Raw genomic sequence first — 21,094 nt, forward strand, 5'->3', positions numbered from 1 at the left:
ATATGTAAAGGATACCAACAAGTAATTCATGAAATGGCCACAAACATGTGAAAAAACTTCTCTCTTAGGAATAATAAAAGAAATGACCATTGGAAATGATATACTCTTTTCCTTCTTTCACATCAACATTATTTTTTAAAAAACAATAAATCACAGTGTCATTAAGAATGAGGTAAATGTATGCTCTCAAGCCCTGCTTGGGAAGGGTGTATTGGGTCAACCTTTCTGGAGGGCAATTTGACAAAGTGTCAAATCTATTGATTCCCAAGTTCATTTCTAGGAATGTGTCCAAAGGAAATAAAGATGCACAGAAACGCATATATGTAAGAATGTTATAGCATTATTTGGAATAGCTACAGAATTAATAATTCCTCCCAAAAGAGAAGCAATTTAAATGTTCAATAGTAAGAGAATGATTAAATCAGTTGTGCTAATTCCAGTCAATGGGATTTTATGCCACATTTTGTAAACAACATTTTCAAATCTTACCTATGGCATAGGAAAATATTTGTGATCCAATATTAAGTGTTTGAAAAAGGGCAACAATCAAAATTATATGTACGGCATGATCTTTTTTTTGTAAAATGTAACTCCAGCACCATGCTAAGAACTATTAGTCACTGGTTGTTACAATATTAAAATACCTCTGTATCCTCAGATCAATAGAGATTATTCCAGCCATTCCCCAGGAACATACACAGCCCACAGTCCAGCAGCTAAAAAGTTATCAACCCTGCTCCAGCTGTTAGGCCTGCCTCCAGTCTGATGGGGGACCTGTCAAGCCAGTCATTAGATCCTTTTAATATTACCCTTCATCTGGTCCTTTATTGTGGGAGGGGAATTTGGAGTGGGAGGAGAAACGGAGATTCACTTAATAAATGAGTAGCAAAATGGCCTTAGTGTTAGCCAAACTCACATTAGATCTCAGAAAATTTCAGTCATTTTCTTCAAGTTTTATGATTGTATTCTCATCCACAGAAGATCACAGTGTGGGAGATTTGAGATTTGTGTTGCCACCTTGGTCAATGAATCCTGCCCCACCAGCAGCCACTGCCCCCAAGCTTCAGCCACAGGCAGGAGTCCACTGTCCTAGGGCGCTACCCACCCCAAGCTACAGCACCTTCCAGAACTCTCTCCCTCCTGTTCTATGCCTCCTGACCTCACAGCTTTTTGCACCTTTTAACCATTACGCTTGCTCCTTAGGAACTGGCCTTCTCTTTTATACAGCCTTTGGGTTGGGTTACCACTTATTTTCAGCCATGTCCATTTTGAGTGCAGGATAGGGGACAGGAGACAGTTTAGATTTTAGAGGGGGAAGATGGAAAGGGCAGAGGCTCACAACTGCACATTCTGAGGCAACTAGATCTTTCGGGTTTCCAAGCTTCCCCTCCTGCTAGCACTTCTCCCCACTCCCATATTTACATTACACAGGCAGGTGGAGGGATGAGGGCTCCAGGATGGGTGGGAAACAAGCCTATAAATCAAGTATATCCAACATACCAGCATCTTAATAGTGATTATCTTTGAGCATATTTTCTTCTTATCTGTATCTTCATAATTTTTGTAATCCAAAATGAAATAACATATGAAATGACGGATCAATTAAATCAAAATATCTGGGGTTAGGGCTTCCCTGGTGGTGCAGTGGTTGAGAGTCCGCCTGCCGATGCAGGGGACGCGGGTTCGTGCCCCGGTCCGGGAAGATCCCACATGCCGCGGAGCGGCTGGGCCCGTGAGCCATGGCCGCTGAGCCTGCGCGTCCGGAGCCTGTGCTCCGCAACGGGAGAGGCCGCAACAGTGAGAGGCCCAGGTACCGCAAAAAAAAAAAAAAAAAAATCTGGGGTTAGCACTTAGGTATCAGGGGTTGTTTTTTTTTGGTTTTTGTTTTTTATCTCCCCAGATGGTTCTAATGTTTAGCCAGTGTTGAGACCCAGGGATGTAGTCAACCTTATTTTACAAAATAGAGAACTGAACCCAGGGTGGTTCATAGTAATACACTTGGCTAATATTTCTGTTGTTCAAAAATAAAGTTCTTTATGAGATTCAGATTTAATTGAGAAGTCATTTCTGTTGTCACCTGTTTTCTTTGCATTTTTTAAATTGAAGTATAGTTGATTTACAATGTTGTGTTCATTTCTGCTGTATAGCAAAGAGACTCAGTTATACATACATATGCATTCTTTTTTATATTCTTTTCCATTATGGTTTATCTCAGGATATTGAATATAGTTCCCTGTGCTATACAGTAAGACCTTGTTGTTATCCATTCTATATGTAATAGGTTGCATCACTAACCCCAAACTCCCAGTCCATCCCTGCCCCTCTCCCCCACTCCCCTTGGCAACCACAAGTGTGTTCTCTATGTCTGTGAGTCTGTTTCTGTTTTGTAGGTAAGTTCATTTGTGTCATATTTTAGATTCCACATATAAGTAATATCATATGGTATTTGTCTTTCTCTTTCTGACTTACTTCACTTAGTATGATAATCTCTAGTTGCATCTGTGTTGCTGCAAATGATATCTTTATCCATTCATCAGTCCATGAACATTTAGGTTGTTTCCATGTCTTGGCTATTGTGAAAAGTGCTACTGTGAACATAGGGGTGAATATATCTTTTTGAATTATAGTTTTGTCCAGATATATGCCCAGGAGTGGGATTGTTGGATCCTATGGTAATTCTGTGTTTAGTTTTCTGAGGAACCTCCATACTGTTTTCCATAGTGGCTCCACCAATTTACATTCCCACCAACAGTATAGGAGGTTTTCCTTTTCTCCACACCCTCTCCCACAATTGTTATTTGTAGACTTTTTAATGATGGCCATTCTGATCAGTGTGAGGTGATACCTCATTGTAGTTTTGATTTGCATTTCTTTAATAATTAGCGATATTGAGCATCTTTTCATGTGCCTATTGGCCATATGTATGTCTTCTTCAGAGAAATGTCTATTTAGGTCTTCAGCCCACTTTTTGGTTGGGTTGTTTGTTTTTTTGTTGTTGAGTTGTGTGAGCTGTTTGTATATTTTGGAAATTAAGCCCTTGTCAGTTGCACTGTTCGCAAATATGTTCTCCCATTCCGTAGGTTGTCTTCTCATTTTGTTTATGGTTTCCTTTGCTGTGTTGTCACTGTTTTAGACCTCACAATATTACATACTCACAGCTCTGATGATACAGTTTAAATCAGCCTTACTTAACCATATATCCATAATCTATGAGAGTCGAGGGAAGCTATTCATTTACTTCAACTCTACTTGAAATGCTAGCGATATGCCTTATGAAATTATTTAAAGGAACAGAAGACTCCTTCTTCTATCACTTTTCCTAATTCTGTTCCCAAGGATTGGAAAGAATGAGACTTCATTTCGTATATGTACTCTACAATTTGCCAGTTGGAAAAGAATATGCTAATTAAATCAATAAACATATTTATCAAGTATCTACAATGTATCCAACACTACTCTAACTTCTCCTATCTAATGTTCAAGATTTTTTTTTCTGCAAAAAAAGCAAAGCCATACTGCCAAAATTCTAGTGGGGTCATATGAAGGGTGATTATTCACCAGGTTGGGTTTTATTCTGTACCTTTTATAAAGCAACAACTCCAATATAGTAAGAAGGGATTCCATTTCAATTACCTTAAGGAACCCATGAGACAGTCATGAAGAGGGAGAAAACACAGTCAAGACAGTGAAGACAGCCATGGAAGCCCAGCTGACAGGATGACTACAAAAGGAGAGATGCAAATCTAAAGGACTACAGAGAGATAGATTGGTTCAATCTCTGACACTTGGACAAGCCACCCAAATTGCATTTGTTTTCTTAAACTATTTTTAGGTGATCAAGGCACTTGGGGCAGTTTTACAAGTGGCCACAGTGGAGGGCCACTAGGAAGGATACCTTTTAAAGGACTCAAGGAAAACCCACTTCTCCAAATCCTTTTCAGCACAACAGTCATTGTTCATCAACATTAGGTGATTCATTATTTGGTTCTACACAGATATGAGAAAGACACATAGAATATTAATCACAGAAGGAACCTTAGAGTTCAACCTTCTACTCAATACAGATATCTCCTCAAGAGCATCCCAAGATATGCTTGGTCAAAACCTGCTTAGAGATGAGTAGTGATGAGGAGTACACAGCTCACAATATAATCCCTTCTAGTTCTGAACAGCTCTAGTTGTTAAAAATCTTAATTATTCTCATTTCTACCCACCAATACTAGTTCTTCCCTCTGGATCTACAGAAAACAATCCTAAACTCTCTTCCAGCTTTTCCAACAGCTGTCATGTCCAACTAAGTCTACTATTCTGCTAACTAAACAAACCCCGCTTCTTCACCTATTCCTCTCCTTCCAGGGTCCCCAGTTAAAATGGCAAATTCCTGACACGAACACTTCCCATTTCTTAAAAGTGAAAGAGGTGGGTGGTGTCATACATTTGATTAAGAAGAAAGTAAGGAAGATCAAAGGAACAGTGTTCAAAATAACACTTGTCTTACTTTTTAATTTCCAAAGACTGGCTAGGCTAGCATAGTCCTTCGTAAAATCATTTAAGATTTATACTTGCCTACTTACCAAAGAACTTCTTGACACAATATTTTTAGCATCAAGGAGATTTCCACAAAACTCCAATGGGTGAGAAAGCTATTGAACATGAATACTACATCAATCAGTCCATTTATTGCACACATACTAAAGGTCCTATGCATTGAAGATTGAGTTCTTTTTAAGAATTAGTAGCGTTAAAATGAAAGTTCATTTTATGAAAATGCACTCTAGGGAGGCATCATCACTGAAGTTTAACACAGACATGTTTCTTAGAACAGCAAATTCCATTTCCCAGCACTATCCCCCACCCCATGTCCAGCAGAGATGTGAGCCATGGAATGGCATTCACCGGTCAGAAGAGTCACCCCGAGGAACACAGTGATGCTGAGATTCAAAGAAATACAGCATGTGTTGCATCACAAGTTTGGTTATGAAGAAAGGTCTGATTGTGGCCAGATACTTACCCTTGAGATCATATTGTTGCAAGACTTCCTCCCCAGAGAATGAAATCCCTTCTTTTCCACTCCCAGGGCATGAAGGTTGCTTTGAGTATTTGTCCTCAGCTGGCACATGCAGAAAGCTTGGAGCTATTTTTCTCTTTAAAATGTTAGAAAGAAACTCCTTTTCCTCCTCCCATGTGACTGGCACTTTATAAAACACTCTTAAAGCCTCAGCCAGTACACCCGGAGGGACTGTAGGAGAAAACGCGAGAAATAGCAAAATGTTTCAGCTCACAAAATCGCTACAGCCTGTTGAGCAAGGCAAAGGGTCTCTTTAAGGGGAAAGAAGACAGAGGTTCCTATCTATGTCAGAGTAGTAATGGTGGTAATATATTATTGCTGACATACCTTGAATACTTTGTGCCAGGCATTGTACTTTATGTGGATGAACTCATTTAGCTCTCAGAACAACCCTGTGAGGTAAATACTATTCTTACCCATTTGACAAGAGGGGAACGAGAACAGAGAGGTTAAGTAACTTGCCCAAGATCACACAGCTCTCAGGAAATTGGCAGTGCTAGGATTCAAACTCTGGAGGCTGGGCTCTTACTGTTTTTCTATATTGCCTGCATGTGTGCATGCTGTGTATCATATGATGTATATGATGAGTCACATGACACTAATTTGCTTTCAATGGCAGCCAACTGTATCAGTGACCTTAAACTTGTTCCTACATGGCCAGAGCGTTCCAAACTGGCTTTTAATTCTGTCCAGCAGAACTGGCACCATCCTGGCTCAGGGCCCGGGTCAAGGCCCAGAGAGACTCTTTATCACCAGTGGGTGGCAATATTGTTACATGGAGCCATCAGGGTGCAGTGAAGGCCTGGCATCTTCCCTAAAAGTGAAAAGACCTCACCACCTTATGGATAGATCATTCCAGGCAGCTCCCAAAACACAATTTCTCTACTGTCCCCAAAGCACCCAAGATAATCCTGAGGGAGGATAGAGTTATCTGGATTAGGAGGATGCCCAGGAAACTATTCGTTTAAATCATTCTTCCTCCTGTCCTGCCATAACATCCCTGGTATATCTCAATCATAAATTACATACTTCTTTTCCCATTAGGGCATGTTTTTCTTAGGAACAGAGAGACTCTGCAACGTTTGTACCTGCAATTTCACTAGCCCATGGTAGATGTTAAGTAAATGGATGAATGAATAAATTTCCGTTCTTCAGATGCAATCAATTCCACTCCAAAAAACAATCTAAGAAATATCTGTGGAATCTTCTGTAGTTGCCCAAAAATGAATCCAGACTTCACTAGTGAGTCTAGGCTGCATTCAGCCACCCAAGGATTCTCAGAATAGAATGAACCAAAGAAGTCCTCCCAAGACCCTCTGGTCTGGACTCTTGAAACTGCAATACCCAATCTATCCTTACATTGACCTGGCTGTTCCACAAAGCGGTCTCAACTTAAGCAGAACAAATGCCAAGCTGACCTCTGGGTAATTTCAACAAAGTAGGCCCAGTAATTGATGCAGTCAAGGGCTTTCCCAAGGAACTCCAGAGACAGAACCACTATGTGAAGGAACCCAAATTTGTGTAAAATGTGAGAAGCTTTGAAGAAGGTCCTCTAATCTAAAACATTTCTAGCAGCCTGTCATATTTCTGCAATCCTACTATTAAAAAGTTGGGCCATTGGAATTAAGTTGATAATTTATGACACATCCAGAAAACTGTTTACAAGGTTTTTAACCATGAAAAATGAGGAAAACAGATGATTTCCAAAAAGCCTATCCTTCCAATTTTTAGGTAAAAATTAATAAAAATTTAAAACATGTACCTGTTTTTAAAAAAATCTACTAGGGTATTTATAAAGGTCAGAATTTTTTAAATACATGTATGTTTTAACTTTTTCAGCACTTTGTCAAATATCAAGGACCTGTTTTCTCTATTACAGACACACAAGGCTCTGTCTACCCTTCTAGTAGTTAACACATTAATGTAAAGCTAGTAAGACACACTCCTCTCTCACCACTTAAAACTTGATTTATCTTGATGATTTTAAAAAGTATATAAATTCATTGTAGAGAATTGGGAAAATATAGAAAGTACTGAATAATATCTAAAAAATTATCTCTATTGATGTTTGTTGCATCGTCTTCTTGTCTTTTATATTTTTCATGTATACGTATACATAGATAACTTTTTATAAAATATAATCTGTATCTGTTCACATGCTTCTTTCTTCCTATTTCCTTTATGTCTGTTTTCCATTCTCTCTACTTTCAGTCTCTCTCCCTTGGTGAATTTTAGAATTTTTCTTTCTGCATCCATATATAAGTCTATCTGTTTAACTTTCACACAGTTAGAGAGGCAAAAGCCATTCAAACGATGCTCCTCCTCTGAAAGCTGAATGGAAAGAAAGATAAATAGATGGTAGATAGATAGATGATACCAGATAGATAGATAGATAGATAAGAAAAATAGACAGATAATAGATAGTGAGATGGATAAGAAGGAAGGAGAGAAGGAAGAATTTATGTATTGTTTGTTTATGTAGATCTTCTGCATATCTTAAATGATTTTATGACCTTTGATAGAAAAAAATTTTTCTTGCCTCTATTTTGGATTCCACCAGGACCATCAGTTATCCTTCTCCTCATTCTTGTTACTTCTACTTCACCCTTCATCATTTCTACAGAAATTCTTTGTACTATCTTAAGTTTAGGCCTAATTATTTGCATTGACTACAATTTAAATTAACTGTTTCTATACAACTTCTATGGAAGCTCCTTCATTTCCTATTTCCTAATCACTCTGTAGTTTAGTATGGTATCTTAGGGTTAGAAGAGACCCTGAAATACATCCTGTTTTGCCTCACACATCTTCCTTTCCCCATACCTTGTGTTTCACTCTGTGTCTGAATTCCTTCTGCAACACACTCCCTTGGTGACCACCTAGCCAAGACTGACATCTTATTTTTTTTTAAGATTCTTCTTTTCTTTTTGAGGTGGACTATTTTTAAAGTCTTTATTGCATTTGTTAAAATAGTGCTTCTGTTTCATGTTTTGTTTTCTTGGTCGTGAGGCATGTGGGATCTTGGCTCCCTGACTAGGGATCGAACCCACAACCCCTGAATTGGAAGGTGAAGTCTTAACCACTGGACCACCAGGGAAGTCCCAAGATTGACATCTTTAATTACAGGAAGTTCACTACCTCTTGAGGAGACCTAGGACATTTTTACAGTTCTATGACCATTAAAATACTCTTCTGTCATTCTCACCCACTGCTATTTCTAACTGCTGGAATTTCACATAAAAGTTTAACCATAAACTTGGCTAAAAGCTCTTTGAAAAATAATCCTGTTTACAGTAGCATCAAAAAGAATAAAATACTTAGGAATAAAATTAACCAAGAAGGCAAAAGACTTATACACTGAAAACTACAAAACATTTTTGAAAGAAATTAAAGAAGACACCAATAAATGGAAAGATGTCTTGTGTTTCATGGATTGAAAGACAATATTGTTAAGATGTCAGTACTACCCAAAGAGATTTACAGATTTGATGCAACCCCTAACAAAATCCCAGTGATGTTTTTGCAGAAATATAAAAATCCATCCTAAAATTCATATGGAATTTCAAGGGACCCAGATAGCCAAAAAAAAATCTTACAAAAGAAGAACAAAGTTGGAGGTCTCACACTTCCTGATTTCAAACCATAATACAAAGCTACAGCAATCAAAACAGTGTAGTACTGGCATAAAGACAAACATATAGATCCATGGAATAGAACTGGGAGTCTAGAAATAATCTCATATATCTATGGTCAACTTAGGGGTCAACTGAGGAGTCAACAAGGGCGCCAAGACCATTCAATGGGGGAAGAATTGTCTTTTCAGCAATAGTGCAGAAACAACTGGACAGCCACATGCAAAATGACTCAAAATGGATCAACGATCTAGTCATAAGACCTAAAACTATAAAACTCTTAGAAGAAAACATGGTGGGGGGCTTCCCTGGTGGTGTGGTGGTTGAGAGTCCTCCTGCAATGCAGGGGACACAGGTTCGTGCCCTGGTCCGGGAAGATCCCACATGCCGCGAAGTGGCTGGGCCCGTGAGCCATGGCCGCTGAGCCTGCGCGTCCAGAACCTGTGCTCCGCAACGAGAGAGGCCACAACAGTGAGAGGCCCGCGTACTGGGGAAAAAAAAAAAAAAAACCATAGGAGGAAAGCTTCATGACATTGAATTTGGCAATAGAGTAAGTCCCCTACATACGACCTTCAAGTTGCAAACTTTCAAAAATGCACATGTGAGTTTGCATGTCCAATCACGTAAGTTAGTTCACATGTCTGGCTCACATTGTCACGTGTGTGCATCCTCTACAAGTGGTTGTGCTTTTGTGTACCATACAGTACTGTATAAAGTTCAGTAGTACAGCATCCTTATTGCAAGCCCAGGATGTCTGGAAGCAAGTGTAAAAGCAGTGGTGATGTAGCTGGTACTACTGTACTTTTCAAGGTACTATACTGTAAGATTAAAAATGTCTTCATTATTTTTTGGTTTTTTTTGTGTATTATTTGTGTGAAAAGTACTGTAAACCTATTACAGTACAGTACCATATAGCCAATTGTGTTTGTTGGGTACCTAGGTTAGTTTTGTTGGACTTACAAACAAATTGGACTTACAAACACACTCTCAGAACAGAACTTGTTCATATGTAGTGGGCTTACTGTAATTTCTTAGATGTGATGTCAAAAACACAGACAGCAAAAGGTAGACAAATTGAACTACATCAAAGTTAAATGCTTTTATACATCGATACTATCAACAGAGCGATAAGGCAACCCACAGAATGGGAGAAAATGTATACAAATTATATATCTAATATAGAGTTAATATCCAGAATATATAAAGAATTTCTACAACTTAACAGAAAAACAAACAATGGGCAAAGGGGGCTTCCCTGGTGGCACAGTGGTTGAGAATCTGCCTGCTAATGCAGGGGACATGGGTTCGAGCTCTGGTGTGGGAGGATCCCACATGCCATGGAGCAACTGGGCCCGTGAGCCACAACTACTGAGCCTGCGCATCTGGAGCCTGTGCTCCGCAACAAGAGAGGCCGCCATAGTGAGAGGCCCGCGCACCGCGATGAAGAGTGACCCCTGCTTGCCACAACTAGAGAAAGCCCTCACACAGAAACGAAGACACAACACAGCAAAAATTAATTAATTAATTAATTAACTCCTACCCCCAACATCTAAAAAAAAAAAAAAATGGGCAAAGGACTTAGACATTTCTCCAAAGAAGATATACAGATGGCCAAAAAGCACATGAAAAGATGCTCAGCATCACTAATCATAGGGAAATGCAAATCAAAACCACAAGATATCACTTCACACCCATTAGGCTAGCTATTATTACAACAAACAAACACAAGAAGCAAAAACAGGAAATAAAAGTGTTGGTAAGGACATGGGGAAATTGGAACCCTTGTGCATTGTTGGTAAGAATATAAAATGTTGCAGCCACATTGGAAAACAGTACAGTGGTTCCTTAAAAAATTAAAAATAGAATTATCATGTGATCCAGCAATTTCACTTCTAAGTATATACTCGAAAGAGTCTGAAAGAGTTATTTGTATACCGATGTTTGCAGCAGCATTATTCACAATAGCCAAAAGGTGGCAACAACCCAAGTGTCCATCAGTAGATGAATGAATAAACAAAATGTGGTATCATTATCATTCAACCTTTAAAAAGAAGGAAATTCTGACACATGCTACAATGTGGATGAATCTCGAGGACATTATGCTAAGTGAAATAAGCCAGTAACAAAAAGACAAATACTATTGATTCCACTTAAATGAGATATCTAGAGTGGTCAAATTCATAGAGACAGAAAATGGAATGGTGGTTTCCAGGAGATGGAGGGGAGGGAGGAATGGGGAGTTTTTGTCTAATGGAAACAGAGTTTGAGTTTTAGAAGCTGAAAAGAGTTCTGGAGATGAATAGTGGTGATGGTTGCACAACAGTGTGAATGTACATCAAGCCACTGAACTCTACACTTAAAAGTGGTTAAAATGGCATAATGTTATGTATATTTACCACGGTTTTTTAAATTTAAAAAACAAAACAAAACAAAAAAACCTCTTCAAATATCTGAAGGCAACCATCATGACCACACAGAGTAATCTTCAGAGTGAACAGATCTATTTCCTTCCACTGTTCATCAGTTGACATGAAGTCCAGTCATACTCTGGTCACTCTCCTCGGAATGTTCTCCAGCTACCTATAGCCCATTTAATCCATGGGCCATAGACCTCAACATAACACTGACCAGTTAAGAATGGAAAAAAACCTCTTTCCGTGCCTAGCGCAGCCATGGCTCGTGGTCCTAAGAAGCACCTGAAGCGTGTAGCAGCTCCAAAGCATTGGATGCTGGATAAACTGACTGGTGTGTTTGCTCCTCATCCATCTACCGGTCCCCACAAGCTCCCCCTAATTATTTTCCGGTCTCCCCCTAATTATTTTCCTAAGGAACAGACTTAAATATGCCCTAATAGGAGATAAAGTAAAGAAGATCTGCATGCAGCGTTTCATTAAGATTGATGGCAAGGTCCGCACTGATATAACCTACCCTGCTGGTTTTATGGATGTCATCAGCATTGACAAGACTGGAGAGAATTTTCATCTGATCTATGACACCAAGGGTCGCTTTGCTGTTCATCATATTGCACCTGAGGAGGCCAAGTATAAGTTATGCAAAGTGAGAAAGATCTTTGTGGGGACAAAAGGAATCCCTTATCTGGTGACCCATGATGCTCGCACCATCCGCTACCCTGATCCCCTCATCAAGGTGAATGATACCATTCAAATTGATTTGGAGACTGGCAAGATTACTGATTTCATCTAATTTGACACTGGTAACCTGTGCGTGGTGACTGGAGGTGCTAACCTGGGAAGAATTGATGTGATCACTAACCGGGAGAGACATCCTGGTTCTTTTGATGTAGTTCATGTGAAAGATGCCAACGGCAATAGCTTTGCCACCCAGCTCTCCAACATTTTCATTATTGGCAAAGGCAACAAAGCATGGATCTCTCTTCCTCGTGGAAAGGGTGTCCGCCTTACCATTGCTGAGGAGAGAGACAAAAGACTGGCAGCCAAACAGAGCAGTGGATAAAATGATCTCTAAGTGACGTGATTGGGAAAGTCTTTGTACTTAGAGATAATACTACATAATTAAAAGCTTCTTTAGTGTTAAAAAAAAAAAAGAATGGAAAAAGCCTATTATCTCCCTCAGTCTCATTACTAGACTATTATTACTGCAGCCAGAGATCTACTAGTTCACTGTCACACTGTTAATTCCTATAGTGTTAATTGCCCAACTAAATCCCTAAATGCTTTTTAATGTGCCACCACTAAAACCTTCTGTTAGTTAGAACTCTTGCAGTGATTAAAAAGAAAAACAAACACATAAAATCTATGCAAACTGACTCAAGCAAAAAAAGAAATTTATTGGGACATGTAAATGTTCCAGAAATGGTGCTGGCTTAAGGTATGGCTTGATTCAGGAATTCAAATGATGTCATCAGATCTCAATTATTTCTTCCTCTTAGCACAGCTCTGCTCTTCTTGTGTTGTCTTCATTCATAAGCTCTCCACCCATAAGATGTCCCCCCCATAACTCCCAGTTTCATGGGTGGTAGAACAAAACTTGTTCCCAGCACTCCCAAAATATCCAAAATATCATTGCCTTTTATGGGCTCTGATTGAGGCACGTCCCTGAACCAATATGTGTGGCCAGGATAATGCTGGTGCTGAATGACTAGTTCTAGGTCACATGTTCTGGCCCTGAGCAGGAATGTAGTCAACCGCCTGTGCTGAAAGTGGAGAGGAAGTGGTCCCTAGAGAATAATCAGGTTAAGGTCACCAGCAGGATGAGGGGATATTGAGGAACGAAAACTGCAGGTTCAACCACCCTTCACTTAGTTCAACTGGATATTTCACAGACCAAATGTTTATCCCTATTAAATACAATGTTATTAGAATCCTTCTGGCAAGTTGTTTGGAATTCTATCAGGCAATACATTACTTGTTTCTCTCAGCTGTATGTACTCTACAGTCTGATGAATGTGCCTTACAGATTTTATTGCACTCAATAATGAACAGGTTATAAACACGTTTATATACGTTATATGAACATGTTGTATAAGATATAAACAGGCTATAAACACAGCATACCTTGAACCTCAGCATACCTCATACCTCAGCATACCTTGTACCACAGCATACCTCAGTACCTCACTTCAGTACTTCTGAAGTGACATCACCAGCATCTATGGAAATGGTCATACAACCAGATACCAGGCCCACCTTTGTGCTTGGGTCTGGGCCCTATTTCTTGTGTCCAAAGATATTGTGAGCAATATTCACAAAATGTCTAGACTCCTGGGGGAGTTTCTAATAGAGAGTGAATGTTCTATACAATCTATGGATCTTTTAGCTATCCATCATCAGAGAGACCTTTTCCTCTACATGTCCCAGATTTCAAATGCTCTCTAAATTTGCACACTATCAGAAAATAAAATGGTAACAGTAGTAGTACCAAAGTATATCCAGCATTAACTACACACTATGCCCTGTCCTAAGAGCACATAGGATTAAGTATTAATTCATTTACTCCTCACAGCAACCTTATGAGGTGCATGGTTGTCATCATCATCATCTCCATTTTAAAGACAAGGAAACTAAGGCCCAGAGAGGGTAACTGGCCCAAATTTACACAGCTAATTAGTACAAACTAGGAATTGAACCCTAGTGGTGTGGCTCCAGGGTCCTTACACTCACACAGAAGTGGCATTTGCCTTTCACATCCCTCACTGCTCACTTCCAGCCCTCAGACAAATGTAAAGGTGAGAAGGCTTTAAAAGCAACAGCTACAGTAACAAACCTATCATGGATAAATTAGCGAGCAGCTACTCACTTTACAACGGAGTTTGTTGTTGTAAGTGAATCATTTTTAACGACAAGCTTCTCCTGGGACAGGTCAACTGGTTAAAAAGTCATTGGTGACTTCCCAGAAATACTGGGACTGAGAAACAAAGCCCAACCCTTCCCAACCAAAGGGTTAGGACCACTGCCAACTAAAGATCAATTAGAACTGTAAAGTATCTCTAGCATAATGCCTACACTAGTAGAAAAACGCAATTTTAAAAACTTTTCTTGTACACATATATTTTCCCTGAACCATGGCCATGTGTGGGAGAAATTAAGTAGAGGGGCTTGGCCCAGCACCTCACAAGGGGTGTTCCTGTAAACAAAGCTTGTCTCCCAGCCCTTCCATTGCTCCCCTGGGGTCACTTGACCCACAGTTCTCTTGTCACCTTTGGTAATACTATTAGTTGGTTCAATCATGCACAAAGGTATGATACAGGTGGCTACCAAATTCAAAGGACCTGCATACAGCTGTTTCTTCCGGAACACCGTGTCATGAAACCTCAGATGGTTCAAATGAAGGGCTTCTGTGAAGGGACTACATACAGAGATGAGCAGGGTTGAAAGGACAATGTTTGTTACCACAGGGAGCCCAGTGAGGGCTGGTTCTGGGGAGGAGGACCCTCCTGGTGGGAGAGAAGCAGCTACTGCTAGACCCTGAACTAGGGGAAAGCAGGAGGAAATGCCCCATCTCTCTTCTCCTCACCAATCTCCTACCAGTGCCTCCCATGGACACTGAGGGCCAGGGGGCCTGGGTGATGTGGTCATCAAGGTTAGCCTTCAGGGTTCAGAGCAAGAGGGAAAGGGTAGAGAGTCCAACTAGAGAACAGAGAATAAGGAGCACAATATCTCCTTCAAAGGTGAGTAAACTGGGCTTCCCTGGTGGCGCAGTGGTTGAGACTCCGCCTGCTGATGCAGGGGACACGGGTTCGTGCCCCAGTCCGGGAAGATCCCACATGCCGTGGAGCGGCTGGGCCCGTGAGCCATGACGGCTGAGCCTGTGCGTCCGGAGCCTGTGCTTCGCAATGGGAGAGGCCACAACAGTGAGAGGCCCGCGTACCGCAAAAAAAAAAAAAAAAAAAAAAAAGTGGGTAAACTGAGTCATTGAAAGGGAAAGTAACATATTTCAGATCCAAAAAGAAACCCAGAACCAAGATAAGGGCTCCACTTCCCAATCTGGTCTCACTGATTTCAAATACTTGGAGAGAATCATTAAATCTCAGAGGACACCTAATCCCTCAGGCTCCTTCCCAATACATGGTGATGTTATAGCCCACAGTGGCCCACCTTTCTTCAGAAGTGGTAAGGTGCATGTGATCAGGATGACTCAGCCTTCTGCCTGGATTCAGCAGAGAGATTTTCATGAATCACTTGTGTGGGTGACGCTTTGGGTGTTGTTATTCTTTCAGTGAATTCTCTCCACACAGTAAGTTTGTCTCTGTTTGATTCATGAAGGTGATTCATCTGAAGAAGTTGACCTGACCATGGTTTATCAGGCAGCATCTAACGGAGATGTCAATGCTTTGACTGCCGTGATTCGGGAAGACCCTTCCATCCTAGAATGCTGTGACAGTGAAGGTGAGCTATTTATGCATTTTGAATCCTGCAGAATGTTCTGATCTATCCTTTTAGAGATGGCCTCCAGAGGTGAACAATGTTAATAAAATTATATTTGACAAGCTACTTTGATACTGGAGGGTCAAGGAATATCCTGCCTGTAGCCGTGTGCAGGTTCCTCAGTATTTTATTTAATGAGAGTCATGGACACAAATCTTCAAATTCTTTTACATCACCTCTTCTCATGAAGTTATTTGGTTTGCGTTTGTCTTCAACTTATTTGTATGAGTGACTAAAGTAGATAGGCCAATTAGTTGAAGTTAGAAAACGGGTATGAAAAGAGGAGGCTATTTTTGGTAGCAGTGGATGTTGGGAAAGTGTGGCTATTAAAGCCAGAGAGCAAGGACTTCTGCTTCTGGGAAGATGGAGTAGAAGTAGTACTTTTTGCTTTATTCCTTCTGCTAAATACAACTAATACTCCTGGACATTGTATATAGCATAAACATAAGAACACTCTGGAAGGTGGAGAAACAATGACAGACTAGCTAGTACCATGGGACCCAAGGAATGACATAGTGGTGAGTTTCCTGGGCTTCCTTTTTGCCTCATACTTCCCAGACTTGGAGCTGAAGAAGCTGACAACATAGGAATGCCAGTGGACAGAGGTCAAAAAAGCCCCCAACAAAAGCCTGCTCTCTAGCCAAAGAGCAAGAAAGGGACTGCATAGCAAGACAGAAAACTTTTAGACAATAATGAGTCTACTCCATCAAACACTACCACCAAAAAAAAACAAAAAACTATGACCCCAACCCCACTCATTCCAGCAAAGACCAAGTGTGGATCCTGGGCCTCCACCTTCACATGGTAATGAAGTCTCCATATCCCCACTGCTGAGGCAGTGTCAGAGGAATCCTTCTTGAGAATTAGGACTCTCACCACCACGCAGTAATGAAGAGTCTTCTCCCTTAGATGTCAATGAAGACTAAGTAGGGGACTTAGACTTCTAATCCCACCTGGCAATAATGAATTGCACCCCCCCCTTCACTTACCCTTTGGAGCAGTATCAGAGAAAACCAGCTAAAATGGAGGATTTAAGTAAGATTTAGACAACTTATAATGCAATACCCCAAATATCCAAGTTTCGGTAGAAAATCACTTGACATACCAAGTATCAGTAAGACCTCAAACTGAATGGAAAAAGACAATGGATGCCAACACTGAGATGACAGATGTTAGAATTATCTGGCAAAGATCTTCAAGTAGCCATGAAAAAATGCTTCAGTGAGCAATTACAAATATGCTCGAAACAAATGAAAAAATAGAAAGGCTCAGCAAAGAAATACAGATATAAAGAAGAACCAAATGGAAAATTTTAAAACTGAAAAATACAATAATTACAATTAAAAACTCTATGGCTAAGCTCAGTAGCAGAATGAGGAAGCAGAGGAAAGGATCAATGAACTTGAAAATAGAACAATAGAAATGAAACAAATCTGAACAACTGAAAGAAAACAGACTGAATGAAGATGAAGACAAAGAAGAACAAGGAGAAGAAAAAGGGGGAGGAGGAGAAGAGGAAGAAGTGGCAGCCTCAAGGACCTATGGAACTATAACAAAGGATTTAGCATCAGTTTCCCTATCCTAGTATTTCTAGGAAGTCATTAATGATTTTTAACCAGTTGACCTGTCCCAAGACGAGCTTGGGATTCCCTTATCATGACAATAAAATGTTTTGTAAAGTGTGTGGGTGCTCCCTAATTTATCCATGGTAGTTTTTTGTTCGTTCGCTTTTTAAAGCAGAATTACCTGTATATCTGCCTTGGGGTTAGAAGTTGGGAATGAGAAGAGTCAAAGGTTAAACACCACTTGTGTGATAAATACAAGAGTCAGACTGATTGCATTCAATCCTGGCTTGTACTAACTGATTATGAATGGAAACAAAGATACAACATATCAAAATTTGTGGCCCATATCTAAAGCAATGCCAAGAGGGAAATTTATGGCACTAAATACATTCATTAGAAAAGAGGAAAAGTATTGGTCAATAATCTAAGTTCTCACCTCAAGAACCTAGAAAAAGTAGAGTAAAATAAACCCAAAGCAAACAGAAGGAAAGAAGTAATAAAGAGAAGAATAGAAATCAATGAAATTGAAAACAGAAAATAGAGAATATCAATGAAACAAGAAACTAATTCTTTGAAAAGATCAATAAAATTGACAAACCTCTAGTAATAATGACAAAAAGAAAATGTAAGAAGACACAAATTATCACTATCAGGAATGACCCTGCAGATAATAAGAAAATACAACAAGCCACTCTGCACACATAATTTGAGTATTTAGATGAAATGGATCAATTCCTCAAAAAAGATAAACTACCACAGTTCATCCAATAGGAAACATTATTTGAATAGTCCTGTAACTATTAAGGAACTTAAATTCATAATTTTAAAATTCCCAGAAACAGACATCATCAGGCCTAGATGATTCCACTGGAAACTTCTACAAACTTTTAAATAAAATTCATATCAACTCTGCATAATCTCTTCCAGAAAAGATACGAGGAGGAAACTTTTCCTGGTTATGATTATGAAGCTAGTATTACTCTAATATCAAAATGTGACAAAGATGATACAAAAACTAAACCTACAGACCAATACTCCACATGAATACGGATACAGACATCCTTAGCAAATATCAGCAAATAGAATTCAGTAATATATAAAATTAATTGTATACCATGACCAAGTGTGATTTGTTCTAGGAACGTAAGTCTATTTCAGTACTTGAAACTCAATCTGTGTAATCCATCATATTAACCAGCTACAGAAGAAAAATCACATGATCATATCAGTGGATGCAGAAAAAGCATTTGACAAAACTTAGCACACATTCATGATTAAAAACTCTCAGAAAATAGGGATAGAGGAGAACTTCCTCAATTTGATAAAGTGTATCTACAAAAAAACTCTAGAGCTAACATTTTACTTACTGGTGAAAGACTGAATGCTTTGCCCCTAAGATGGGCAACAAAGCAAAAATGCCCTCTCTCCCTCATATTCAGCGTAGTACTTAGCCAGTGCAAAAAGGCAAGAAAAGGAATTAAAAAATGAAAAGCATACATGTTGAAAAAGAAAAATAAAACGGTTCGTTTTTTGCACAGCTTGATTGTCTACATAGAATATCCTAAGGAACCTACCAAAAACTCCTGCAACTAGTGAGTTGAGCAAGGTCACAGGACACGAGATCAATACACAAAAACAAATTTATTTCTATATATTAGAAATGAACACATGGACACCAAAATTAAAACCACAATACCAAGTAAAATCACTCAATAAAGAATATTTAGGTGTGAATAAAACAAAATACATGCAAGACTTCTATACTGTAAACTATAAAATGCTGACGAAAGAAATCAAAGATCTAAATAAATGGAGAGACATACCATGTTCACGGATTAGAATATTCAATATAGTAAACATGCAGTGCCCCCCAAATTCTTATACAGGTTTAATGCAATTTCTATCAGACTCCAGCAAGATTTTTTTTTTTGTGGATATAGACAAGATTATCTAAAATTTATATAGAAAGCAAAGAAACTAAGATAGTTAAAACAATTTTGAAAAAGAAGAATAAAGTGGGGGCTTCCCTGGTGGCGCAGTGGTTGAGAGTCTGCCTGCTGATGCAGGGGACACGGGTTCGTGCCCCGGTCCGGGAAGATCCCACATGCCGCGGAGCGGCTAGGCCCGTGAGCCATGGCCGCTGAGCCTGCGCGTCCGGAGCCTGTGCTCAGCAACGGGAGAGGCCACAACAGTGAGAGGCCCGTGTACCAAAAAAAAAAAAAAAAGAATAAAGTGGGAGAGAATCAGTCTACCCAATTTCAAGGCTTACTATATAGCTACAGAAATCAAGACTATGTAGTATGGGCTGACGGATAGACACATAGATCAGTGGGAAAGAACAGAGAACTCAGACTCACACAAATATCTCAACTGATATTTGACAAAGGTGCAAATGTAATTTAGTGGAAGAAAGCCCTTCAACAAATGGTGCTGGAGCAATTCAACACCCATAAGCAAAATATAAATAAATAAAGAGGAAGGGAGGGAAGGAGGGAGGGAGGGAAGAAGGAAGGAAGGAAGGAAAGAAGGAGGGGAGGGAGGGAGAGAGGGAGGGAGGAAGGAAGGGGAGGGAGGGAGGGAAATAAGGGGAAAGAGGGAGAGGGAAAGAGAGAAGAGAAGAAAGAGAAGGGGAGAGAGAGAAAAAAATTTTGCCACTATTTAAGACAGAGCACTTCATTGATGCTTTTACCCAGTACAGACGCCTGGAAGAATATTAGAAGGGAGAAATTTGGAGAGAAACTGGTTTGCTGGCTGCAATCTTTCAATAAGAACAGTAGTCCTGGAATTTATCCATTCTCAGGGATCACTGAGGTCATAGTTTGCAGTTCACCTGGAGAAGAATTATAACCTCTACATGAATCTCCAATCAAAAGACATCTAAACAAGTCTCAGCTGGGAAAGGGATATGTCTTACATTGGTTTCTTCACCTGAAGGAATGTGAAGCACCTACCTGGATTCTGCCTCAGCAGTATGGCTTGTTCCAACAGCCCTGCGAAGTTAATCAGAATGTGTAATTTCATCTCTGTTTTTATTCAGGAAGAAAACACACAAAAACCAAATGTGGCCTATATTGATTCCAAAAACAGAAAAGTATTTCAGTAAAAGTGGCCACTTTTAGCAAGAATTTGTACAACCCAAGGCTAGGCTACCATCACTGCCCTATATCACTTACCACCTCCAATAAATGTGTGCTGCACCTGTCTGCCTGGCTGGCATTGCTTTCCAAAGGTACTTCCAGATTCTGCATTGTTCAAACCAAGTCAGGATAAACCTGCCTGTTATGTCCCAAATTATGCTGATTCCCAAGGTAGTAATAAGCAAATTTTATGATCTGCACAAAATGTTTTAATCAACCAATTACAGCAAAATTACAGAAGATTTAATAGGGTGTGAAAAACACATAGTTTATATAAATGTAGCAACAATCATCATCTCTCTTCAGTTCAACAGCTGAGCTTGTGTTGAGGGTAGTTCATCTGCAAAGAGCATAATAAATGAACAGGAAAATAAAGTCTACTCATAAATTTCACAAGTCAAACATTTTTTTCATAACATGTTATATTTATTTTATTTTTTAACATCTTTATTGGAGTATAATTGCTTTACAATGGTGTGTTACTTTCTGCTGTATAACAAAGTGAATCAGCTATACATATACATATATCCCCATATCCCCTCCCTCTTCCGTCTCCCTCCCACCCTCCCTATTCCACCCCTCTAGGTAGTCACAAAGCACCGAGCTGATCTCCCTGTGCTATGCGGCTGCTTCCCACTAGCTATCTATTTTACATTTGGTAGTGTATATATGTCCATGCCACTGTCTCACTTCGTCCCAGCTTACCCTTCCCCCTCCCCGTGTCCTCAAGTCCATTCTCTATGTCTGTGTCTTTATTCCTGTCCTGCCCCTAGGTTCATTGGACCCT

The 21,094-nt window shown here is 39.7% G+C and overlaps 1 protein-coding gene and 1 pseudogene across 2 annotated transcripts in view; both read left to right on the forward strand.

Moving 5' to 3' along the window:
* ANKRD55 (ankyrin repeat domain 55) overlaps positions 1–21,094 on the forward strand; it is a gene marked incomplete at both ends in the record, with an annotated part of 101,120 nt that overhangs the window by 15,379 nt on the left and 64,647 nt on the right. Inside the window, one exon of the mRNA XM_082836799.1 lies at positions 15,444–15,566. Within this exon, the coding sequence (XP_082692925.1) occupies positions 15,444–15,566 (123 nt within the window). The remainder of the gene's footprint in view (positions 1–15,443; positions 15,567–21,094) is intronic.
* On the forward strand, positions 11,373–12,381 carry LOC309959364 (small ribosomal subunit protein eS4-like; annotated as a pseudogene). Its single transcript has one exon. The product of its transcript is annotated as a small ribosomal subunit protein eS4-like (transcript).

Source organism: Leucopleurus acutus, assembly GCF_964270905.1.
Source record: "Leucopleurus acutus genome assembly, chromosome: 3".
Taxonomy (NCBI): domain Eukaryota; kingdom Metazoa; phylum Chordata; class Mammalia; order Artiodactyla; family Delphinidae; genus Leucopleurus; species Leucopleurus acutus.